The following is a 21163-nucleotide window of genomic DNA, read 5'->3' on the forward strand; positions in this document are numbered from 1 at the left end:
CACTCTCTCTATTTTCTCTGTTCCTGTCGGCTCACACCCTTTCACACATAGCTCCACATGCACACATACAGCCACACAAACCTGCATAACCATGACTGAAATTTGATGATCAGGTGTCCTAAAACCCCAGCTTCAGCTGTGGGGCCTTAAAATCAGCTTTCACCATCCATCATCTTTTATAGTGAATCACACATTGTGGTTTGACAAGAACCAGAGAGAGATGGAGAGAAGGAGGGAAATTCCGAGACAACTGAGGAGGCAGTGTTTAAAAAAAAAAAAAAAAAAAAAAAAAAAAAAAGGCAAAGAGAGAGAGAGGCTGGGAGAGTAGGGAAGAGATGGAGGCAGTGCAAGAAAAAAATGGGAGGGGGGGCGCGCATCAACCTTTTCTAATCAATATCCATTTCCTGGGGCTGTCATGTTGTTGCGAGAGTGGCTGTTGCATTACCAAACAGAGAGCGTCTGAACCTAAATAAAATATCACCTTCAATCCAAACTGTTGCATTCATCTTCATTTAACAAACACTCAGCTTTTGGCAATACCTTTTATGCATCCTCTTTGCCATAGCCAGAATGAATCTGTTAGAATGACAGCGCCTGCCACCTACATATGGGAACATTTCTCCTCTGAAAGGCACTTCACTTTTAGTGTCGCCGTTACATTACACGGTTCAGACGGGTGATCCCATAGTGGTTTATTGCAATGTGCAATTGAATTTACAGTTTATGACACACAAGCTTATGACTGATAGATTACAAGCAGTGGAGTTTTAGAATACATGACTGAGATAAATCTGACGAACAACAGGAACGGCTTTCTAGGAAGTGTGACGGTGCAGTCATTATGTGACACAAAGTAAAAATGAGTGTGTGAGGAGCACACAGATGGGTATGGATGGATGTATTTGTTGTAATGATGCACGGTTGGTTTAGGAGTCAGTTTGGGCTTGCAGAATCGTATGTGTCTGGCTGTGAATATGCTCTCCTTTAAATCAGCCTAGACTGACAGCAGACCTTATCAGCAGAAAGCAGGACCTAATTTCAGCGATGATAAGTCTGAGCGAAACATGTGACTACACAAATTGGCTCTACTCTCTTACCCTTCACTCCTCCTGTTTTCTCCCTCCTTAATCTCTTGTTTCTTCCTCATCTTCCTGTCTCTCTGTCATGAGTCTGTGGATGGCATTAAGTAAATCATCTGACTCTGGGTCCAATGAAAAGAGAGTGGTGTAATTTCATTACTGATGCATCTGCATGATTCTCACGGTTCTCAGTCAATGGACTCTCTCATTATTTTTTTTGTGTGTGTGAGAAAAGCAAAGGATACTTCTTGCCTCTGTTCGTGTATATTTAGAGTTCACTATCATTTGTTTCTCTGTGTTTTGGCCTCCAGACCAGACTGGGTACATCTGAAAGCATTGACCTTGCATCTTTATGTGGGGAAAGTGAAGTGATCCTATGTCTCTGTAATCGCTCTGATCACTCATTTGTGTCAAACCTAGTTGTTGCCATTTGTCATCATTAGTTTGGAATTTTAGAATATTTAAATTATGAAATAGAACCTCGGGGATGTTGAATAGGTAACATTACAATAGCCTCAACCAACTTGTTTGTTGACAATGTTTTAACCCCCAGAGACAACGTAACAAGACTGTCTGTTGCACTCCTGGCAGATGTTTGCTGCACAGTGTAGGTTGCCAGTTGGACAAAAGAGTTGGCTGTTTTCCTGTTCTCTAAGTGTCCACTGTTTATTGTAATCTTTTTATAGATTTTTCAGTGCAGATGGAGATCATTAGCAAAATGACCTGATGCTGCATATTTGGATACATAACTTGTCACACACAACTGTGTTTTATGGCATTGTGGACATAATCACAGAAGGAAAACAAGAAAGATAGCAGCAAAAACAAGAGGCGGAAAAAAATATTTTGCTGCTAAAGTCTCATGTCATCTCATTTGTTCGTGTTTGCCCTTTCGTCCTCTCTCGTGGCATCCTGCTCCTCTGCGCTCTGATCTGTACAGCCGTGACAGGAGCCTGATCCTCAGAGCTGCATCTCCACTTCAAACACTGAGGTAAATGACCCGATACAGTACGGAGGGGAGCACATACACACACAGACACACAGAGGATTGTATGCGTGTAGACACACACACCCACACACTGAGTTATAAGTATGCTTGGGATGTCTTAACTCGTCTTCTGGGTCTGCCTGAGATGTCATCTCCTCCAGCAGCTGCTAACAGTCCATTTCAGCCTCTAACCCTGCCCGAGGCCAGTGCCTTACAGTGGAGTACTAATGATCTCTATGCTTCAGTTTGTCTCTCCTTGTCCATCCATACATCTCTCACGTTTCTCACTTCCTCTATCAATCCATCCACCTTATTTACTGCCCTTTCTCATTTACTCTTCATAATTATGCCTGCCTATACATGCACAATTTACTGTTCCTCTTAGATAGGGCTAACAAGTCTATAATTGTTGGCACGGCTGTGTATTGGCACATCTTTGTAAAGCTACCATCCATTAACATTGTGTTTACTGTCTCTGTATCATTAAGAACTGCAGATGTGTGTCCTAGTAAAAGACTGGGACATAAACTGAAGTGATGCAGACATGGTCAGAGTCACATTATTCTCTGCTCCAATTCCATGGCTGCTTGAGAGCCTAAAAGCCTTCATAAATTACACTGTTATTTGGGTCAAACCTCTGTTAGTAAGCACGTGGCTGATTTAGAGCCTCAGCTGCTTACTCCCAGTTCTGTATTTTTGCTTTATATATGCACTCATAACCGCACACATGCTCTGTGGTAATGACAATAAACAATAGTCATTCATTCACCTCGAGGTGACATGAAGACACAGACAGAGAGAAAGGCTCAAATGTTTTTCATTTTTTTGTGACTAGACCACAAGTAGAGTTTGAGTCAGCACTTGCCCATGCTGTTTTACTAACCCATCTTGTGTGGTCAGACATCAACTGTCATAGTGTGTGCGCTTGCTGCGTGTGGATAGAGGGAGACTGTGTGCGTCTGTGTGTGTGTTGGTGTGACTCCAAACTTGCTGTTGGCTTTCCACGAAATTTCACAGACCATGTGATTGTGGTTTTACACTACAAAAACCCACCAACTGTTTTTTTTCCTTAAACTTTTAATTTGGCTGTCATACTGTTTTCCTTGTAAACTTTATTTTATAGTGTTCCTCTCAACCAGTCTGACCAGAGTTTATGCACACACTTACCGTACTATTTATAAGGTTTAGGAATTTTTATCTATTTAGCTCTCAGCACCAACACTTTATTATTAAACTATTCTAGTTTTTCAGTTAAAGCCTTTGCATTTAATAACTGTAGTGAATGGGCCACTGTAAGACACAGCCATTAGTTCTTACTCATTAGTTTGCTGTTTTTCTTTTTGGCAATAAAAAGTCCAAGTTTTGACTTTGATTAATGCAAGAGAAAAGGTCAGGAGATAGTTCTGTCTGAATCACACTGGAGGACTGGCTAATATCTCTTTAGTGCTTTCAAAAGCCCATGAGAGAAACTCAATATTGCATGATTGTCATGTATAGACTGTGTATTTCTCCTTAAAAGAGCATCTAGGTATTTTTTTAATGAATGGCTGGTGTTATAATTTCATACATCTAAATCCTTACCTCAGTTTGATACCAACAGTGGGGACATTTTCAAAAAGCATCTCATAACTCATTTTGTATGGGAACACAAAAGGAAAGGAAAACATTTCAGAAATCCTAATATGGAATAAATACTTGCCAGAAATGTTATTATGGGAATCCATGTGATGTATCTAATGTGCTGGATAGGTTATTCATCCTTGACCACACAAAAAGAAATTTCCCAGCCCATTGACCAGTCTGTCACACATGCTGGTCCACACCACATTTCATTTTTATTTGACGCAGGAAATTCAGTTTTTCTGCACAATGTGAAAGTTCCTTTTGTGCACCCTGTAATTTTCTAACACAACCATGAAGATATTCCCAACCAACAGCAGCGCTTACTCATGCTCTGCTGTTTGTTATGTTACCGGTCATAACCCCAGAGGCTACCAATCACTGCCAAGAAGACACGCCTACTTGTCAATGCCAGCCATTATGTAGATGACAAACTGGCTTGAGGAAGGAGGAGGAAAGCAATCATAGTAAAGGTGGTCATTTAATAGTAGAAAGCAGCCCAGCATGTGTCTCTATGTTGAATTCCATCTAGACCTTTTTCAGCTTTTATGAATCCTTCATATGTTCTTAAGATATCTGTTTCTATTTTGTCTGTAAAGAGCTGTGGTAACGAGCAAATTTCCCCAAGTGGGATCAATAAAGTCTCATCTTATCTCATCTTATCTGATAAGCACAAAACAGAGTCAGCAAAATTGCAGAAATGTCTTGCCTAAAGCTACAGTGGCAGTTTTTCCAAGTATAATGATATTACTGTGAGACCTTCAGTTTCAGTTCATTCCAACCCACCACTGAAATGTCTCCATTTAAAACTCTGGTGAAAATTTAAAACACCACATCATGCTTTTCTTGAAGAGACATTGTAGCTATGGCAAGAAAGAGATGATGATGATTCACATCTTCCCAAGGAGGCCATTCTTTGGCTTTGTTTGTATTTAGTTAGCTTTTCAATATTGAGTATGCTTTGATTGTGTAGTTTTTGACATTTTCCCTGTGAAGAAATGTTTTAAGTTGGTTATTTACCTTGACAAAAGGGCCTTGACTGAAATGTTTTTCTCATTCAAGGCTTAGACACTTCTCCTGTGTATGTGTTGAAGTGTCCCTTAGCAGGAGAAAGCACTCCAGTTTCTCCTGAAGGTTAGACCAATATCTTTGATTTTCACACTGGTGCCAAATGGGTGTTTGTTGGACATGTGGTGGATCACCATTCTTACTACAGACAACGTGTTTATGACAAAAGCAAATTAAAATTATTGCCACTGGCGTTATGTAACCTCACTGCTTCTTGCCCTCCTCAGATGAGGAACAAAGCAAGGCTAACACAAAGATTAACCCTTAGCTCAAAACATCTATTTTCACATGCCATTATATTCATTGCCCGCTGATGTTCTACACCTACTTTTGGGTTTAAAAAATGTCAGCCCAAAAACAGCCCAGCCACAGCGCATAGATGGGGGTTGCTCTTTTTGAGACTCTTCCCTGTAACATCAAAGCTGGATTGATGGCACTTGAGAAGTAGCTTTTGATTATATAGGATAGGAATCACACATAGGCACATGGTGCGTACAAAAGAACATGGATGTCTCGCCACCGTGCGTACACATGTACACACACAGGCAACACACCCAGGAAATCATGCAACCTACTGCAATCAGCTGTCACACGCAGGGTTCATAAAAGGATTTCACAGAAGGGAAAAGCTAGACCTGTACAGTATGTTTTTGAATAAGATAACATTAGCCATACAATTATTCTTAAATGGAGTAAATACGCTTTCTACACTTGCTGTCATACTAAATGAATCACTGCGACCTGGAAAGACATTTGGCCTGTCTATCTGTTTGTGTAGTTCATAGACCAGCAGATGTGGCCTTGCTACATTTGCTCTAAATTTAGATTTTTCATCATAGATGGACCAGTTTGAGTGAGAGTTTGTCTTTGGTCAGAGTCGCTTTTGACTCATCCAATAACAGTTCAGCGTGTCATGTCTGCCAGGTATTAAATAGTGATCTCCACATCTGTAAAGGATTATGTGGTCAATATTATCTCATTCCTTCCAAGCCCTTCCAAGTTACTCTTGACATATTTTTCAATCTCAAACTATTTATCCTCCTCTCCTCTTACTCTGTTCATCCTCTATCTGCCTCTGCTCCATTTTCAAGTGTGTAGCTGATTATAGGTGGTGACAGTTGTCCGATACAGGCTTTATTCCTGCTGATTCCCATACCTATTTGGGTCAAACAGTATTTGAAAATTCAGCAGTTTTTTTCTTCACAGTGTGCCAAAAACTGTAGATGGATTATGAGACAATAGGTCCTTGCACCCAGTCTGTTTTGTAGCTGTTTTGTGTTTCCTCTACATCTTTTCTTGTCTCTTAGTTGACTTTTGTCACCCCTGCCATTTATACAAGTGCTGTACTGTACTGATGGGCGATAAGAAAGTTTTGGAACAACTTTTTGGTGTTGGGTGGGGGTGTCTGCATCTAACTATTTTTGTAGCTTTCACAAACCAACCATCTAACAACCACCCACTTCACACCACCATTGGCCAACTGTAATGGGGATAAAGGAGCCAGGCATTGTACTTCTTTCTCTAGTTTTTTATTTATTTATTTTTTTTTTTAATTTGCAACACATTGCATGGCTTCCTGGGGAGACTTCTGTTTCTATCCCCATTATAAATGATTTTGCAGTTTTTTCCTCCCTCTCCATCCCAGCCAACGTTTGAGCCTTCGCCTTCTGGTACAGTTATTCAGATTTGTCTTCTATTAGCAGATCTTGAGAGCTTGGTCTGAGAGACCATGAACCAGCCCGCAGTTGTTTGCTCTCTCTCTTTGTTGTTGTTGCCTGACCTCTTTGTAGTTGTTTTGAATTTCAAGTTGCTTTGCCTCTTTTTTGTTGTTGCAGCTTGTCTTGGTATAATCCCTTTTGGAGAGGATTGGAGAACATTTTGTTTCTTTTTGCAATTGTATTGCATCAGCTATCATTTTCCATGTCTTTGTAGATGTTTTGAATCTACCTGCAGTTATTTATTGTATCTCTTTTGTGTCCATGTAATTTGTTTGGGTTTTTTTCTTTGAGTCTTTATACTGACATTTTGATGTAGGTTGTATTTTCTTGACACTGAACTATATTTCTATCACCTATATTGAAATTGTTTTACAAATGTTGCTGTATTTAAATGAAATATTACTACAGCTTCAATTTTACATGCATCTGCTATATAAAGGCAAGTGATATTTGTTTGGATTTGGTGAGGTCCCTGACCCCTTGGTCTCCTAAGCTCACAACCCGTATCTGACTTCAGTATTCTATCTATAATTCATTTCTTAATTCATAATTCAAGAAATTCCCTTCACTATTCGTGTGTTGATAAAATAGACTCCGTCTATCTTGTATTAAGTTGACACTAAAACAACATGCAAGGATTTATTTACACATATAACCGGATCCAGGTGTGTTATCTTTTGTCTCTGTCCTTTTACCACCCTGCTACCTCTTCTGTTATCAGTCCCAACAAAAAATATCATAGAGCACTTCTGTCAGCATTCATTTTCCCAATCCACAGCAAATAAAAGAACACACACACACACACACACACACACACGCAGACCAAAGCACAGACGCACACTCAGGGTGGCGGCTCATTCCTGTGGCTGATGAGAGCAACCATGATGGGAGTGAGGTATGTAATGTGATTTATAGAGCTGGGCTCACTTTTCAAATTCAATCAGGAACTTTGATTACTGATGAAAATTTGAGACAGGAAATCGCTTTGATAGCAAACTGAAACCTCATGAGACAGAAGAGGACTGATGTGTTTGCGTGTGTGTGTGTGTATGTCTGAGCGGACTGGGAAACACTGAGCCTGTCTGAACTCAGCCATATTTGATTAGAGAAGACACACGCAATGCAATTAAGAGCGGCAAAACAGGAACTCCTGCAAATTTAGCCAATGATCGATGAAATCTTTCCTCTGATTCAGATTTTATCTACTTTTCGACTCCTTTTTAAAAGTCACACTGCTCGCAGCCTTACACATGAACACCAGTTTCTGTAGTATAAACATTACAAACACACAAAAGTCACACATTTATAGGCAAACACAAATTTATATATACTCATAGCTCATCTAGCCAAGGTCTTGGTAGCAGTTTGCTCTCTTATGTTACTTTAATGTCTGGGGCCCAATTAGGATTCCCACAGGAGTGTAAATGTGTGTGTGTCTGTGTCGCAGAGAGGAAGACAGAAAAATGGAGTAAGGAAGTGCTCGCACGTGTGTGTGTCTGTGTGATAGAAACATGACAGGCTCATCAGTCACCAATGGCCTTTTAAAGTGTTCTCCATAGGGACACCTGACCTTTTCACATGATGCCAATAGCAGCTGCATGATGAATCAATCGTCTAAGCGTTCGGCTCCTGGTAGCTTCCGTGTTATCCAGAGTAAATGCATGAGATGACATTCTCCCTGTTGAGACACCTGGAGACAAAAGCCCAAAGTTATGGATTGGCTTTTAATAGTGAGGGAAAACCCAGCAGTGATAGCAGTGAGACAGAAAGAGGCAGCAGACCTCAAAGAGGAGGCTACATGTGGAGAAAAGCTTTGGATGGATGAATGGATAGGTAGATGGATGCAGGGGAAGTCAGAAAGCTGTGAGAAAAGGGAGATAATGTGGTATTGGAGGTCAGGGGACTGGCCACAACCTTTCTGTCTGTCTGCGCAGGATGGACACGTAAGGTGAGGGCAAAAAAAAACAGGGTCCATGTGGCCAGCAGAAAGATTAAGTGGAGGGCTGAGGGATGAGATAGATACTGAGTAAATTGTGGGAGTTTTATTTGTGTGTGTGTGTGTGTGTGCACAGTAGCAGTAGGGAAATATGGAGCCTAATATGATGGACTAAATAAGGTGTAATGGCGGTAACATAGACTGACAGACTGGGCCAGTGCATTAAGGGGTTAACCAAGGTCAGGAGTCATTGACCCTTCCCTTCCCCATGAGACAGAATTATCCCTCAGTAGGGAGACGCACACACACACTGATAATGAAAATGTGGTTGTTGCCTAGCTTTAAGCCTTGGCTTTTAAAGAATGGGATGCTTGGAGTTTCACCACCACTCACCACTGATCTGGGGATAAATGAGACTACCTTTGAATTTCCCAACTATTCACTGATTTTCTGTCACACTGGTCATGTGCTCACCTAAACAACATTTTAAACCTTCAGGCTTTGTTACATAGCTGAAAATAATTAAGTGCCAGCTCCACAACACATCTAAAGGCACTTTGAATTTTAAATCACCATTTTCAGTGTAATTAAATGGTGGTATGAGCGTATATATGGCAAAATTAATGTTGTATGTGTGCCTGAGTGATGGAGAGAAAAATGCAGCAACTGTGCAAAATGAAAAAGACACTGCAGGCTTCAGGTGAGAAATTAGAAATATTAGCATATTTATTACAGCAACATGAAAGACATTAGAATGCCTACACCCTTTACAACGACGCAGAGGAAACTGGCATGGGGACAAATTAGCACTGTATGGTGGCCAAAGAAAGAACGAGAGAGGGAGAGAGAGAAGACGGGAGGAGAAAGAGGGACTAGAAAGAATTGAAGTCTAAAATGAGTATCACTCATGAATGCTTACAATACAGACCTGGTGGTAAACAAAGGACAAACACCACATTTCAGATCAAGCAAACCAACGCACATAGCTAAGCTTGATAGAGTGAATCGTGAGACAAATTTGGGATATTGAAGGTTGAAACCAAAGTATGACTTCTGTATTCTTCAACTTTCTAAGATGGGAGTGTTGAACAAGCTTGCAAAAAAAAAAAAGAAAAAGAAAAAAAAAAAGAGGACAGCATTGTCAAAATGGGCTAATTATTTTTTTAGGCGATGTTTCATCTTCTAACCTGATCTTGTTTGAGGAATTTTGCACATTAACACTATCATACGTCAAAAATATCAAAATATAGCCCAATCACATCTATTATTAGGATTTTATTTTGAACAATAAATAAGTAGTTTTGCTATCAAATAAGAACCATATTGTCATTTTCTTCTTCTTCCATAATCTTGATTGATGAACAGCCTGAAGGCTCATTGTCATATTACAGAAGAAAATGTCACTCTTCTGCGTGAAAAGTGAATCTGCAATCTAAGGGTGTCTCAGGGATGTTATAAAACCAGGGTGTAGATGTGAGGTTATCTTTAAGAACACAGATAAATACTACCTGTACATACAGTTTACTTTTAATATCGCCTCTATAGGGCAACAGAAAAGAACAATAAATGAGGAAATAAGGCATCTAAAAGGCCAGCGGTCAAGGGTAGTCCGCTAGAGTGAAATCATAGCGTTAGCACAAGTAGAATGAACAGTTTCAGACTGTCCCAATAGCATTTTTTTCCTTGGGTGTATTTGACAAAACAGCAAAGTGGTTTGGCAAGAGATATTGATCTCTGGATTGTATTCTTTTAGCTGTAAATGTATGAAACCTGTATGCATTTAAATGTGTTTATCAATATTTGACACAAGTATAAACCTTATTGTGCTGCTGAGGGTGAAAGTTCATTTTGGCTCTGCCCCAACTGTTACTGTTACCAGGCCTGTCAAGCTTTACCTTCTAACACAACATGTAGGATTTACAGCGGTTGCACATTTATCGTCTCAGTTCTTATCAATTTTGGAAACAATGATTGCTTGATTTCAGTTGGAAGCAAGTTTCTAGTGGCAACCTAATCTAAACAGCTAAGTCGCTGTCTTTAGCACATTTTTATCAGCTAGAGCTAACTAACTATGCTATCAGTAGCTCCGTGAATTGGTTTTAAATGCCATCTCCATTCCGTGGCTACATACAATAGGCTAAAGCTGCTTGTCCAAGTTGTCAGTGGAGGATCCACATAGAAGACACGGAAATGCCCTTGTTCTTGTATTGCTGTGTAGAATTTATTTTTTTATTTTTTTATTTTTTTTTATTTAGTATGCTTTTCTTTTTGATGAACTGTAAATAAACCCAAATGAGACATAAGCGCAGGACAGTTTTTCACCTGGTATACCATAGTACACTGCATCTTTACAAAACCTGCAACCTTCAAAATTTCTTTTACCTAAGTAGTGAGTACTTCTTGATATTGCAAGTATAGCTTGGTTATTAAAGCCAGACATGGAAACAAATGCAAATAGAGCAGATAAACACACTGTTTCATCTGTGTGTTACATTGAGACTCGTGCTTCTATCAGAAAGACAGCGTGTAATGCCCTCCAAAGTCTGCTCTTGCTCTTACTACAGTTCCTTGCACACCGTGAATGCATGTGAGTAAATGCAAAGTTTGACAGGTCTGCCATGCCTTGCTAAGAGAGGACTGGATTGTTATGGCTCTTGGGGGTAGGTAGTTAAAGCAAATGCTCAATATGTGAAGAAATTTCATTTGAATTTTTCTCTTGTTTCATCCTCACCCCTTCTTTGCCTTCCTCACCGGAACAGTTATTTTCAAAAGTTATGTTGAACACTGACACAGGCTTAAAACGTGCATATAATTGCTTGTAATGGCTGTCTCATTTGGGTTCCAAATCAGGCCTTTGTTTCAATAAGGAAAGTACATTCTACTCATTCTAACACTATGGAAAAAACTGCAGTCACTGTCACCTGTCAAATCAAAGCCAAAGCTTTGCGCCGTCCTTACATTCCTTTGTTCAGACTTACGAGTCACATCCCTTCACTTTTCTCCTGTATGACCCGCCCCTGAACGAGTACTTCAGAAATCTCTATTTCACAATAAAAGTACATCATAGTTATCATCATCATCATCAGCGTTATCATTACAAACATTCTAACATTGGAAATCAACACTGTACATATTTTACACTATGATACAATCATATATACTGTACTTTATGCCACTGTTGGTCCTATAGAGTACCACATATATTAAAACCAGGTTTGGGGAAACACTAAAAGCAGATTCGGTGCCATGAATGCGGTGCACACGAGGAGGTTCCCATCATATCTAACCTTGTAATTAATATGATAAGCAACTGCTTCCTTCTGACAAGGAACAGCTAACAAACCAATTTATTTGCTTGTTTTTGTAAACATTGCTTTGTAAATTAGCCTTATGGTTGTTGTTTTGAAACTAGAGATGCTTGAAATAGTTTGGCATGACAGATAACAAGAAAGTGAGATTGTACACAACACACAAATCCTCTTTTTTTTTTTTTTTTGTAAAATTCTCCCTCACTTGGTGTCACAGCTGAGAACAACACTGCATATCTTTCCTCGTTCTGGAATTCCTCGTACTGCCATTTCAGGACTCCTTTTCATCAGGCAAACTACTTGGATAAAACACTGTAATTATTGTGACTGGCCTTGTGGAACAATGCAGAATTAAAGAAATTGTGTTGGTGTTCAGATGAACGTCTCAAGGTTATTGTACTCTACATGGTACAACATTGGAAAAACAAGGTTCACGTTCTTAACAGTGTCAACTCATGACTTTTCACCTTTGCATTACACAAAACACCAATAATTTTCTTAACAAACCTGAAACATGGGAAGGCAAATTCTTAGGCTGAAATATTCCAACAGCTGAACAGACAGTGTTGTTCGGAATAGACAGTTATGGAAGTAAAAAATGTCTCTGTGCTATTTCCACCGTAAGTAGTTTCTGTTGTCACTTCGCACTCAGTTACATCACCAAGTGCTAGCAGACAAGCACACGTGCACTGGGTCTAGTTGGTGTAGAAGTGTGTCTAAGAGCAGTCACCAGGGAACCCATTGTCCTGGTCAAATACACTATTTAAACGAATCCTCGTCCGTCCTACATGAGCTAGCAAAATCTACATCCCTCTCTACCTCTAAAGGTCCAGTTTTTTTCTGTTCCTCTCACCCAACACATTCATGTCATTCAGAATCTCAGCTCATTCATTGTCTTTCTGGAGACAGAGAGCAATGGAAAGGGCCATACAAGTACTAGGTAATAACTCTAGTTAAGGTTGAGCGATATAACTCTCACCACCAATACAAACGTTAGGTCCATCTCTACGGTTGCGGGACACGCAGCCCATATAAACATATATCTACACATATACATATCCTCTGACCCTTTTAAAACTCTTCAAGGTGAAAACTCAAAACAAACAAAATGACAGTAAAAACCAACTGTACACCTCACAGACAGTGATAATTATATTCTAATTTGTTTTTTTGTCATTTCATTTGTTAAAAATCTTTTCTTTTTCCTTTTTCGTTGAACTGATATGATGTGAAATGATCTGGGATGCTCTGTTTGTGGCCTTGTTGTCGGACACGTGTCTCTCTGTTGCTTCTCTCTGGTGGTCGTGTTGCTGGGACTTTGAGTGCTGAAGCCGGTAGTGCCCATCGAGGATGGGAAGAATGGTGAAACTGCGCAAAGGTGAAGGAGTCAAAATTTCCTTGTTGTCTCCATCTCTGTGTGCCGTAAAAATCAATGGAAGTCCGAGCACAGAGTATCCATTACAACTCCATGTCAGGAGAAACTCTTCACAGGAGCATCCATTTTGGCTCTGTCTCATTACGTGTTTATGGAAACTGTTATACTTGGACGTGCGTCCCTTGGGTCTGCAGGCTCTGAACACTGGACAAAATCTTCTTCTGATGTCCAGCCAGAGACACACCCATTTTGGCCAATTCACTACAAGAAAAGAGAGGAAACATTTCTATTAGTGGTGTTTTCAGAGAAATACATCTATAATGTCCTTCAACTTCCAAGCAGCTGCTGAGATTTGTTGTCTAAGATACTTGTGTAAATCCCTTTCTGTCATTTCTGTAATTTGCACTCAAGTAGCAAGTAATACCTCTTTTACTGATCACCTTGACCTTTTCAGTGTTTCACTTTAAAAGGATGAGGCCCTCAGCCATTTATACCTGACACTGATGTAGAGGATTGAGTCCAAGCTGACATATCCAGCACAGGAAAAGTTCTCCTTATACTGGCCCATCTTGATGGCCTCCAACCACTCATCCACTGTGCTCACACTGAACTCTGGGCTGGATGGGTCCTCCCTGCTGGAATACAAAGCACACTCACTATTCAATGAAGTTTCTATATGTTGAGTGGCTAATAGCAGTTTGTGACTTGTGTAACTCTTATTAAATGTAGACTAGACTGAGTATTCATAATAATAAAGGCTGTCTTGTGCACATTCGAAGGGTCTTTTAATGCTTATTCATGGCGCTGGATCTGGATATGGACAGAACAGTTTAAATTCTACAACAGCTGTAGCATTTAAGATTCAAATCCTATATAAAAAGAAAACAAAAACCCTAAACCTTAAACCCACCCATTAGTGGGTAAGTATGATTAATGACACATCCCCTCGTAGCCTGCTCGCACAATCACACACGATTTGAAACCCTTTGACTTGCCCCATGATTGCTTCCTTTAGCGGTAAATTGTTATAAATGATCTTTGTGTTTATTAATTTCTGTGCTCAAACTTTGTGAATACCTTGACTACACAAGACTGATGCATCTGCACGCCGTGATATATGTGCTTCAATTAAAGCCCTGCCATAGTATTCAAGTCCTGTGTATGAAGCTTTCTGGTCATGTTGTTCACTTTGTCTGTAATATGTAAACTCTTGTTATTAGTAATGCTTTTAGGCTGCGGCAGTCTTTTCAGTTGTGCTGGGATTTTATTTTTATGCTGAGTATCTTCTGTCTCCCGTGAAAGGGATTAAAATATCTTCTGCTGTACACTGTTTGCTGGTCTGATTCAGAACATCAGCCAAATGCCTGGAGTGTAAAATGTAAATGTGAAAATAATGACATTCTATGGACGTGTGCAGTACAGCTGGGGGAGACAGGGTGTCTAAGCTGAATGTGAGAATATGGATATGCCAAACGCAACCCTATATTTACATAATTTCACTGACAAACTTAACTTTGTGGGAAAGGAAAAGATAAAAAGATAAGAATGTAAGTAATAACTTGCTTCCTCCGCGACTCAACTTTAAATACAGATACACAACGCAGGCATGAGGAAATGATTATGCTGTCAGTGTGTGCATCACCCTGTGATATGTATAGCTCAAGTATAAATGCACAGGTCATTGAATGCATTGAATTCCTAGTTTTTCTCCCACTGACCATACTGAGCTGTTGGCCAGCTCTCTGAGGCTGGCAGGGTTTCTGATGAGCTTGTCCAAGATTGTGACAATCTGTCCAAACTTTGGCCTGTCGCTGCGCCCCTTCTCCCAGCAGTCTAACATTAGCTGGTGCAACACCACAGGGCAGTCCATGGGAGCAGGAAGACGGTAGCCCTCATCTATTGCTTTAATCACCTACAGGGAGAGAGAGCCAGACATTATCCAGATATTAATCACTACAAGAACAGGGAAATAAAATGTCCAGGAAAATTCATTTTCAAGGTTTAGTATTTGACAATTGAGAAAAAAAAAATTGTAGTTAAGAGATATGGTATGGCTGTATGACTCACATCCTGGTTGGACATCTCCCAGTAGGGCCTCTCTCCGTATGAAATCACCTCCCACATGACGATACCGTAACTCCACACATCACTGGCTGAAGTGAACTTCCTGTAAGCTATAGCCTCAGGAGCTGTCCATCGAATGGGAATCTTCCCTCCCTGTAAATGGTTTACATCACAGTCAGCACATTCTTGACAAACTGAGTATACCATCCCGAACTTGACGCTTTATCATGTCTCCAATAAGGTAATAAGGTAAATATTTAAAGCTTGTTTCAGTGGTATATTTCTGCCTGCAAATCAAAAGTAAATCCAACAAAGCAAATAAGATGCTGCCTGCAAAGAAGTATGGTGTCATCAATAACAAAGCGAGAATGAGAATGAGATTATACAGTGACTTGACAAAACAGCACTCCACTGATATTTCCTCAACAAAAAGTTCTACCTCTGTTCCTGCATTTATTCTTGCCGTTGACTTTCTTTTGTCATCTCCCTCATTGCTGCCTTTGTTGTTGATGTGCTGATCAAAAGGATTCCATGAAAAGCCCAGTGTACAGACACAATAGGCAGAGAGATACGCCCCCCTTCCTCTCCTGTCTACACAGACTCAGTCTCTATAAGGCTGGGTTCAGCTTTTTAACATGCGGCAGTTGCCTCTGCACCACCTAGTATTCCCCCTCTCTGCTTGGTCAAAGTCAAATAAAAGACAAAGCTGCCAAGTCACTCAGTACTGTACTTTTTGTTTCCACCACCCCCTGTCCACCAATACACCATCTTCTTTTTTTCTCTTAACTGCACTCACTGGATCCTTCCCCCTTCTGTCTTCCCTCAGCCTCCCTAGATCCTCAGTCTTATTTGATATCCACTCCTCTCTGCCTGTCTCTTCCCCATCTCCTCCAAAGCCTCTCCCTCCTCCATGCCTGCAGCTCTCCATCTAGGTCTCCTGACATAAGTCGAAGTGTATGTGTGTGTGTATTATTGCGATTGCAATAGAGCAGTCAGCAGCTGATACACTCCTCCCAGGGCAATGCTAATGCCATATTAAAAATAACATCCCCAACACTTCCTATGAATATGAATAATCCCATCTCCTTGTGGGCATTTTAGATGAGTTACTCCGCAGTGGTTTAACTCACCAGCGTTTGACTTTCTTCATTCTCTTAGAGCTCTGTGAGAGGTTGGTGATGTTACTAAGGAGTTCTTCAATTTTACTATATATAGGCAAAATCTTAAAGGGAGGAGGAGTTTCATTCATCCCTGTGTGTGCATGGTTGGGTTACGTTGTGAGTTTATAGCCTTGATTAGGTATTGTGACCTCATACAAAACTGAATTGAGTGATAAGCTGTTTCCATCTTTGTCTATTCAGTACAGAAACATTTTCTACACAAATTTACAAGCACAGTATTACATTTGTGTCTGTAGAGATGAACACGGACGATAATCAGCTGGTCATCTCCAGAGCCAGTTTGCTAGCTGCCAAGATTGTGTATGTTTTCGTTTTTTCCCCTGCAAGCTGGACCTCGCACAGCTCTGACAAATGGAAAACCAATGTTTGGATTTTTTATTATGGCAGTGAACTGACAACATATTGGAATAAATGATAGCAAAACTTTATATGTTGACAGAATAGAGCTGCAGTGCCAATTTGATTGAGTCTACACTATAGCCAGTGGTTGTGAAATGCACACTGGGACTTGTTTGATAAATTGCGTGGAGCAAGAACAACAGAGAGAGACGGTTCGACATCCAATGTGTGCACGTCATAAATAAAATAAACACAGCAGATTCTCAAAGCCAGAGAAGGAAAAAGAAAATATGTCATTAGTAACATGATGGCGGAAATCTTTCTTTAACTGGTTCTGCTTCATTAGCCTCCCATTGGAGCAAGCATCTTCACTTGAAATAAATTTTTGCACATCTGTTTTAAGCAGAGATTGTAACACCCTATTTTGGATCAGGAACAATAACGGAGGACAACGGGGGGGATGAACTGTAATTGGAGATAACATTTAATTCTGACAAATACAGCTGGTGAAAAGTGTGTCCTACCCTTGTAGTGTAAGCAGCCTCCGGGTCGTCCTCCAGAACTCGGCTCAGGCCAAAGTCCGACACCTTACACACCAGGTTGCTGTTGACCAGGATGTTTCGTGCTGCCAGGTCTCTGTGAACGTAGCTCATGTCTGACAGGTACTTCATACCTGAGGCGATGCCACGCAGCATGCCCACCAGCTGGATCACCGTGAACTGGCCGTCATGTTTCTGGAGAGAGAGACAAGGAGAAAAATGAATTAATAGACGGCACACAGTGCAAATGCTGGCATTAAGCAGCATCAGGAGGGGCACAAAGATTGGTGCTGGATCCTTCAGCAACCTCAGCTGGAAGTGAGGGCACATGCCGGCAATGACCTCTGATGGCACCAGTCCATCCTCGAGCATAAGTCCTTGAATCCTTTCCAGACCAGGGTAACTGTGGGCTTTGACCTCTCTCTGGGGGCTGCTAGCAAAAGATGAATTTCTCCTCAAAGGAATCAATAGGGGATCACTAAAAGATCCTACGTGCAGAGGATTGAATCTGACAGAGCAGACAAAACTTCCCCATCTAACGCTGAGCATGTGCCCAAGCAGAGCTCACTGGATTTCAGATTTTGAGCTGTCTTTGGCAGAGAACGGAGCCTGTTGATCGATGGCAGTCCACCTCACCTTCCTCTGCCAATTATTTCTGCCCTGGGCCAACGGTCCCCGTTAAAAAGCCATCCATGTTATCAGTCACCCTCTCTCCTTCATATCATCTCTCCTTCCCTCTGTCTTTTCTTTCTCTCCATCCATCTCTTGCTCTCCTCAGTCTCTGTCTTAGAGAGAGAGTGTGACAGAGAGAGAGGGAGAAAGAGAGCCCTGTATTACTTTGATTCAGTCTCCATCTATCTATCTACCTACCTTCATCTTTCTGCATTTGTGCCCCCCCCTCCCCTTCCTCTATCCTTCTTTTTCTGTCTCTCCCTCAGTAGCTGTGGAGTAAGTTAATTAGCCGGTGGTTTTGTGAGATGCTGATTGATTGGACTGTCTAACAAACCTACAGACTTCCTCTATCAATCTGCCCACCACACTGCCTTGCCAGGAAGGAGGAGGGGAGCGGGTGGGCAGGACAGGGAACGGGAGAGGAGACAAATGCAGGACAGCCGAGGTTAAACAAGGAAATGGGTACAAACGAGAAAGGTGGAAAATTAGACTTCTTTTAGTCAAATTTTGCCATATTAAAATGTTTGGCACCCAAACTAGAAAGGAGAAAGGAGAAAAATGGAAAATTGAAAGAATCAATAAAGGTAGTTGGAGAAGAATTCAAAGAGGAGGTGCTTCCCTGACACAACAGTTGTTTTGTTATATCTGAGGGAGGACTGCTTGATTAATGGCCAACATAATTAAAGACACATATGGATGCCAGAAACACCAATGAGCTGTAAAACTCATAAAAGTTATGCCATAATTACAAGGAGCCACTGCGGACACTCTTTATGACCCTCATTACAATACATATTGTGACACACAACATGCATATACTGTATGTGCATATGTGGGTGAGAGAATCTGAGTGTGTGTGTTTATTTATCTGTCCGATCTCATTACATTTTGCCTCAGTGTTACTGATGGGATTGGTGTCTATTTAGTGATGGGCCTATCATCGAAGGCTTAATGGCTTTGGAGCACTGCAGTGATTTTACTGGCTGCCAAACAACTCTGAATATGAATCAGGGGGACTTTCAATGTGAGGCACACACAAGCTGGAACCATCCATTCATCTGGCTGAATGTTAAACCCAGCTCTGGGCCGCTCGGCTAAATAAAAACCTTGAGTTTGTCACTTGTGCTACATATTGTGTATTAACAGGAATCACGGCTCTCACACTTGTCGTATTTCACATTATTATAGCCCAGTTTTCTTCCATCTCCCATTAAATATAGAAACTGTTTATATAATTGATATTTTAAGAAATGGTGCTGAGCCTCTGAGTCAGTTTTGATGAAATGTTGATAGACCGATTCGAAAAATTGTGCAGGTTTGGTATTTCCTCAGGTTACAGATAAAATATTGGGCAATAGTTTCTTTCAACTCTTGGCATAATTTCATTTTCAGTGCATTGTTGCATTATTGACTGATGTGAGGTTCAGGCCTCCTGAGTAAAATCTACTTCTCAATACTTTTTTTATATACAGTGAGATTATAATATATCTACTGGCTATGTTTCTCTCTTCATTCATGACATGTTGATTTTATTTTAAAGCTCTAAAGCAGTTCTGGGGTGATTTCCAATAGCTTTCTCAGTTGCTGCCTTGAATTTTAACCATATGACTTTAGAGATATTACATTACCCCAAAAATGGACTGTTTATTTTCATATCCCTTGAAGGGGCAAAATTGCACACAAAGCAATACGCATTCTTGTTTATTGCTTGTTTGTTAACAGTCTGCTGCTGTTTTCTACTCTGGGATATGGACACTAAGTGCATTTTATGGACCCAGTATTAAACATCATGTGATGCAAGTGTATGAAGACAACACAGCCTGCCTTGTGTGTATACAGTACAGTGTCTATCTAGATGTTGTGTTTTAATGGCATGTTTCTATAAACATGCCATTAATTAGTTGTTAATCAGTTGCAGTTCAGTTTAATGAGGATGTTCTGCTTTTTTTAAACCAAACTATAAAGGTTGGCCCCAGCTAAAGACATTTGTGTATTAAACATTGACATGCATTTTTTAGAGTATTTTGTGGGAGGATTGAAAACAAAAAATGTGGTTAAAATCTAACCCACTTCAAAAAAATCCCATCAGCAATAATTGTGTTGTTTATTTTAAAGGGCACTTCAGATCAGTCCTTGACAGGCCAAACTCATGTCCTTGGTTGTTTCTGTAAAGATTTACAGATTGAATTCTCAAATGTTGAAAGGTGAAACACAAATTTAGTCAGGTATCTTTATACATGTTCGAAAGAATTTATCTGCAAGGACACCAAGTTAAAGGAATAAACCCAATTTCAAATTTTTTACAGCTTTTTTTTTTTTTTTTTTTTTTTGGTAAAGACTTGTGGCTCTGACCAAGGGGCAGATGAGTGCGTTGCGTTACTTTTCACTGAACCGTGACTCACCTTGAGGAAAGTGTCGAGAGATCCATTTTCCATGAACTCTGTTATGATCATTACTGGCTTGCCTAAAGAAAAACACAGCAAGGTTAGATGTTAGTTGGAGCAGAATTACAAGGAATAGGAGACACAAAGTTTAAAGTGATAGAGGACAGAGAGGCTTTGGTGTCCACAGCTGTGACCAGCCTTCCTTTCTGTCTCTCTGCCTCTCTCCCTGGGGATAACATGGCATGTCGTCATCAGTCATACTGACAGCTTCTAATCAGCCCTCTCCATAAACACCAGCAGATAATTAGAATGGACCAATCCTCCAATATGTGTGTGTGTGTGTGTGTGTGTCTATATAAGGGGGCCTCCTGAGATCTCATGAATAGTAATCAGCCTCAAGGGGATCGGGTTGTGGTCAGATTGTTGTGCACCTGCACCTGAATAAGTGTGTGTTTATGTTCATGTGTGTAATGGAGGGATAGTTGACTGACAGGCTGCATGCACTATGCTCCCCCGCATGGCATCTGGTGAGGCTTACAAATGATTAACAAAGTATGTGCAATCACATGTACACCCACACACACACACAAACATAAAAAACAGCAGTTATCCCTGTTTTACAGGGTTCTCCCTTGGTACCACCCCCTACAGCTGAGCTTAGCCAATAACAAACACACATACACACACACAACGTGTAGTTACAAATCGTGGTGAGTATGTGTGGCTTGTAAATACACACACTATGGCAATGGTGATGAATGGGTTACATTTCTTAAATCAGACCTCAGAGATTTTGGGAAGAACCTGAGGGAGCGATAAAAGCCAACAGGGGGAAAGACAGACTGAGGAGGATGAGTCCGCTTGTATGTTTAAAGCCGAAGTTAAAACAGAA

General features: G+C 40.6%; 1 protein-coding gene across 2 annotated transcripts in view; it reads right to left on the reverse strand.

Moving 5' to 3' along the window:
- Positions 1–11863: 11863 nt before the first annotated feature.
- The window catches only part of LOC115057157 (ephrin type-A receptor 3-like), a 74489-nt gene continuing 65189 nt past the window's right edge, over positions 11864–21163 (reverse strand). The window contains exons 14-19 of one of the 2 annotated variants that reach the window (XM_029524040.1): positions 20290–20351; positions 17201–17410; positions 15160–15309; positions 14811–15004; positions 13587–13724; positions 11864–13353 (exon numbers count right to left, since the gene is read on the reverse strand). In XM_029524040.1, the coding sequence (XP_029379900.1) occupies positions 13254–13353; positions 13587–13724; positions 14811–15004; positions 15160–15309; positions 17201–17410; positions 20290–20351 (854 nt within the window). In that variant the 3' untranslated portion in view covers positions 11864–13253. Of the gene's footprint in view, positions 13354–13586; positions 13728–14810; positions 15005–15159; positions 15310–17200; positions 17411–20289; positions 20352–21163 lie in introns of both variants that reach the window. The other variant, XM_029524039.1, reaches the window with a different exon arrangement.

The sequence above is a fragment of the Echeneis naucrates genome, chromosome 17 (assembly GCF_900963305.1).
Source record: "Echeneis naucrates chromosome 17, fEcheNa1.1, whole genome shotgun sequence".
Taxonomy (NCBI): Eukaryota; Metazoa; Chordata; class Actinopteri; order Carangiformes; family Echeneidae; genus Echeneis; species Echeneis naucrates.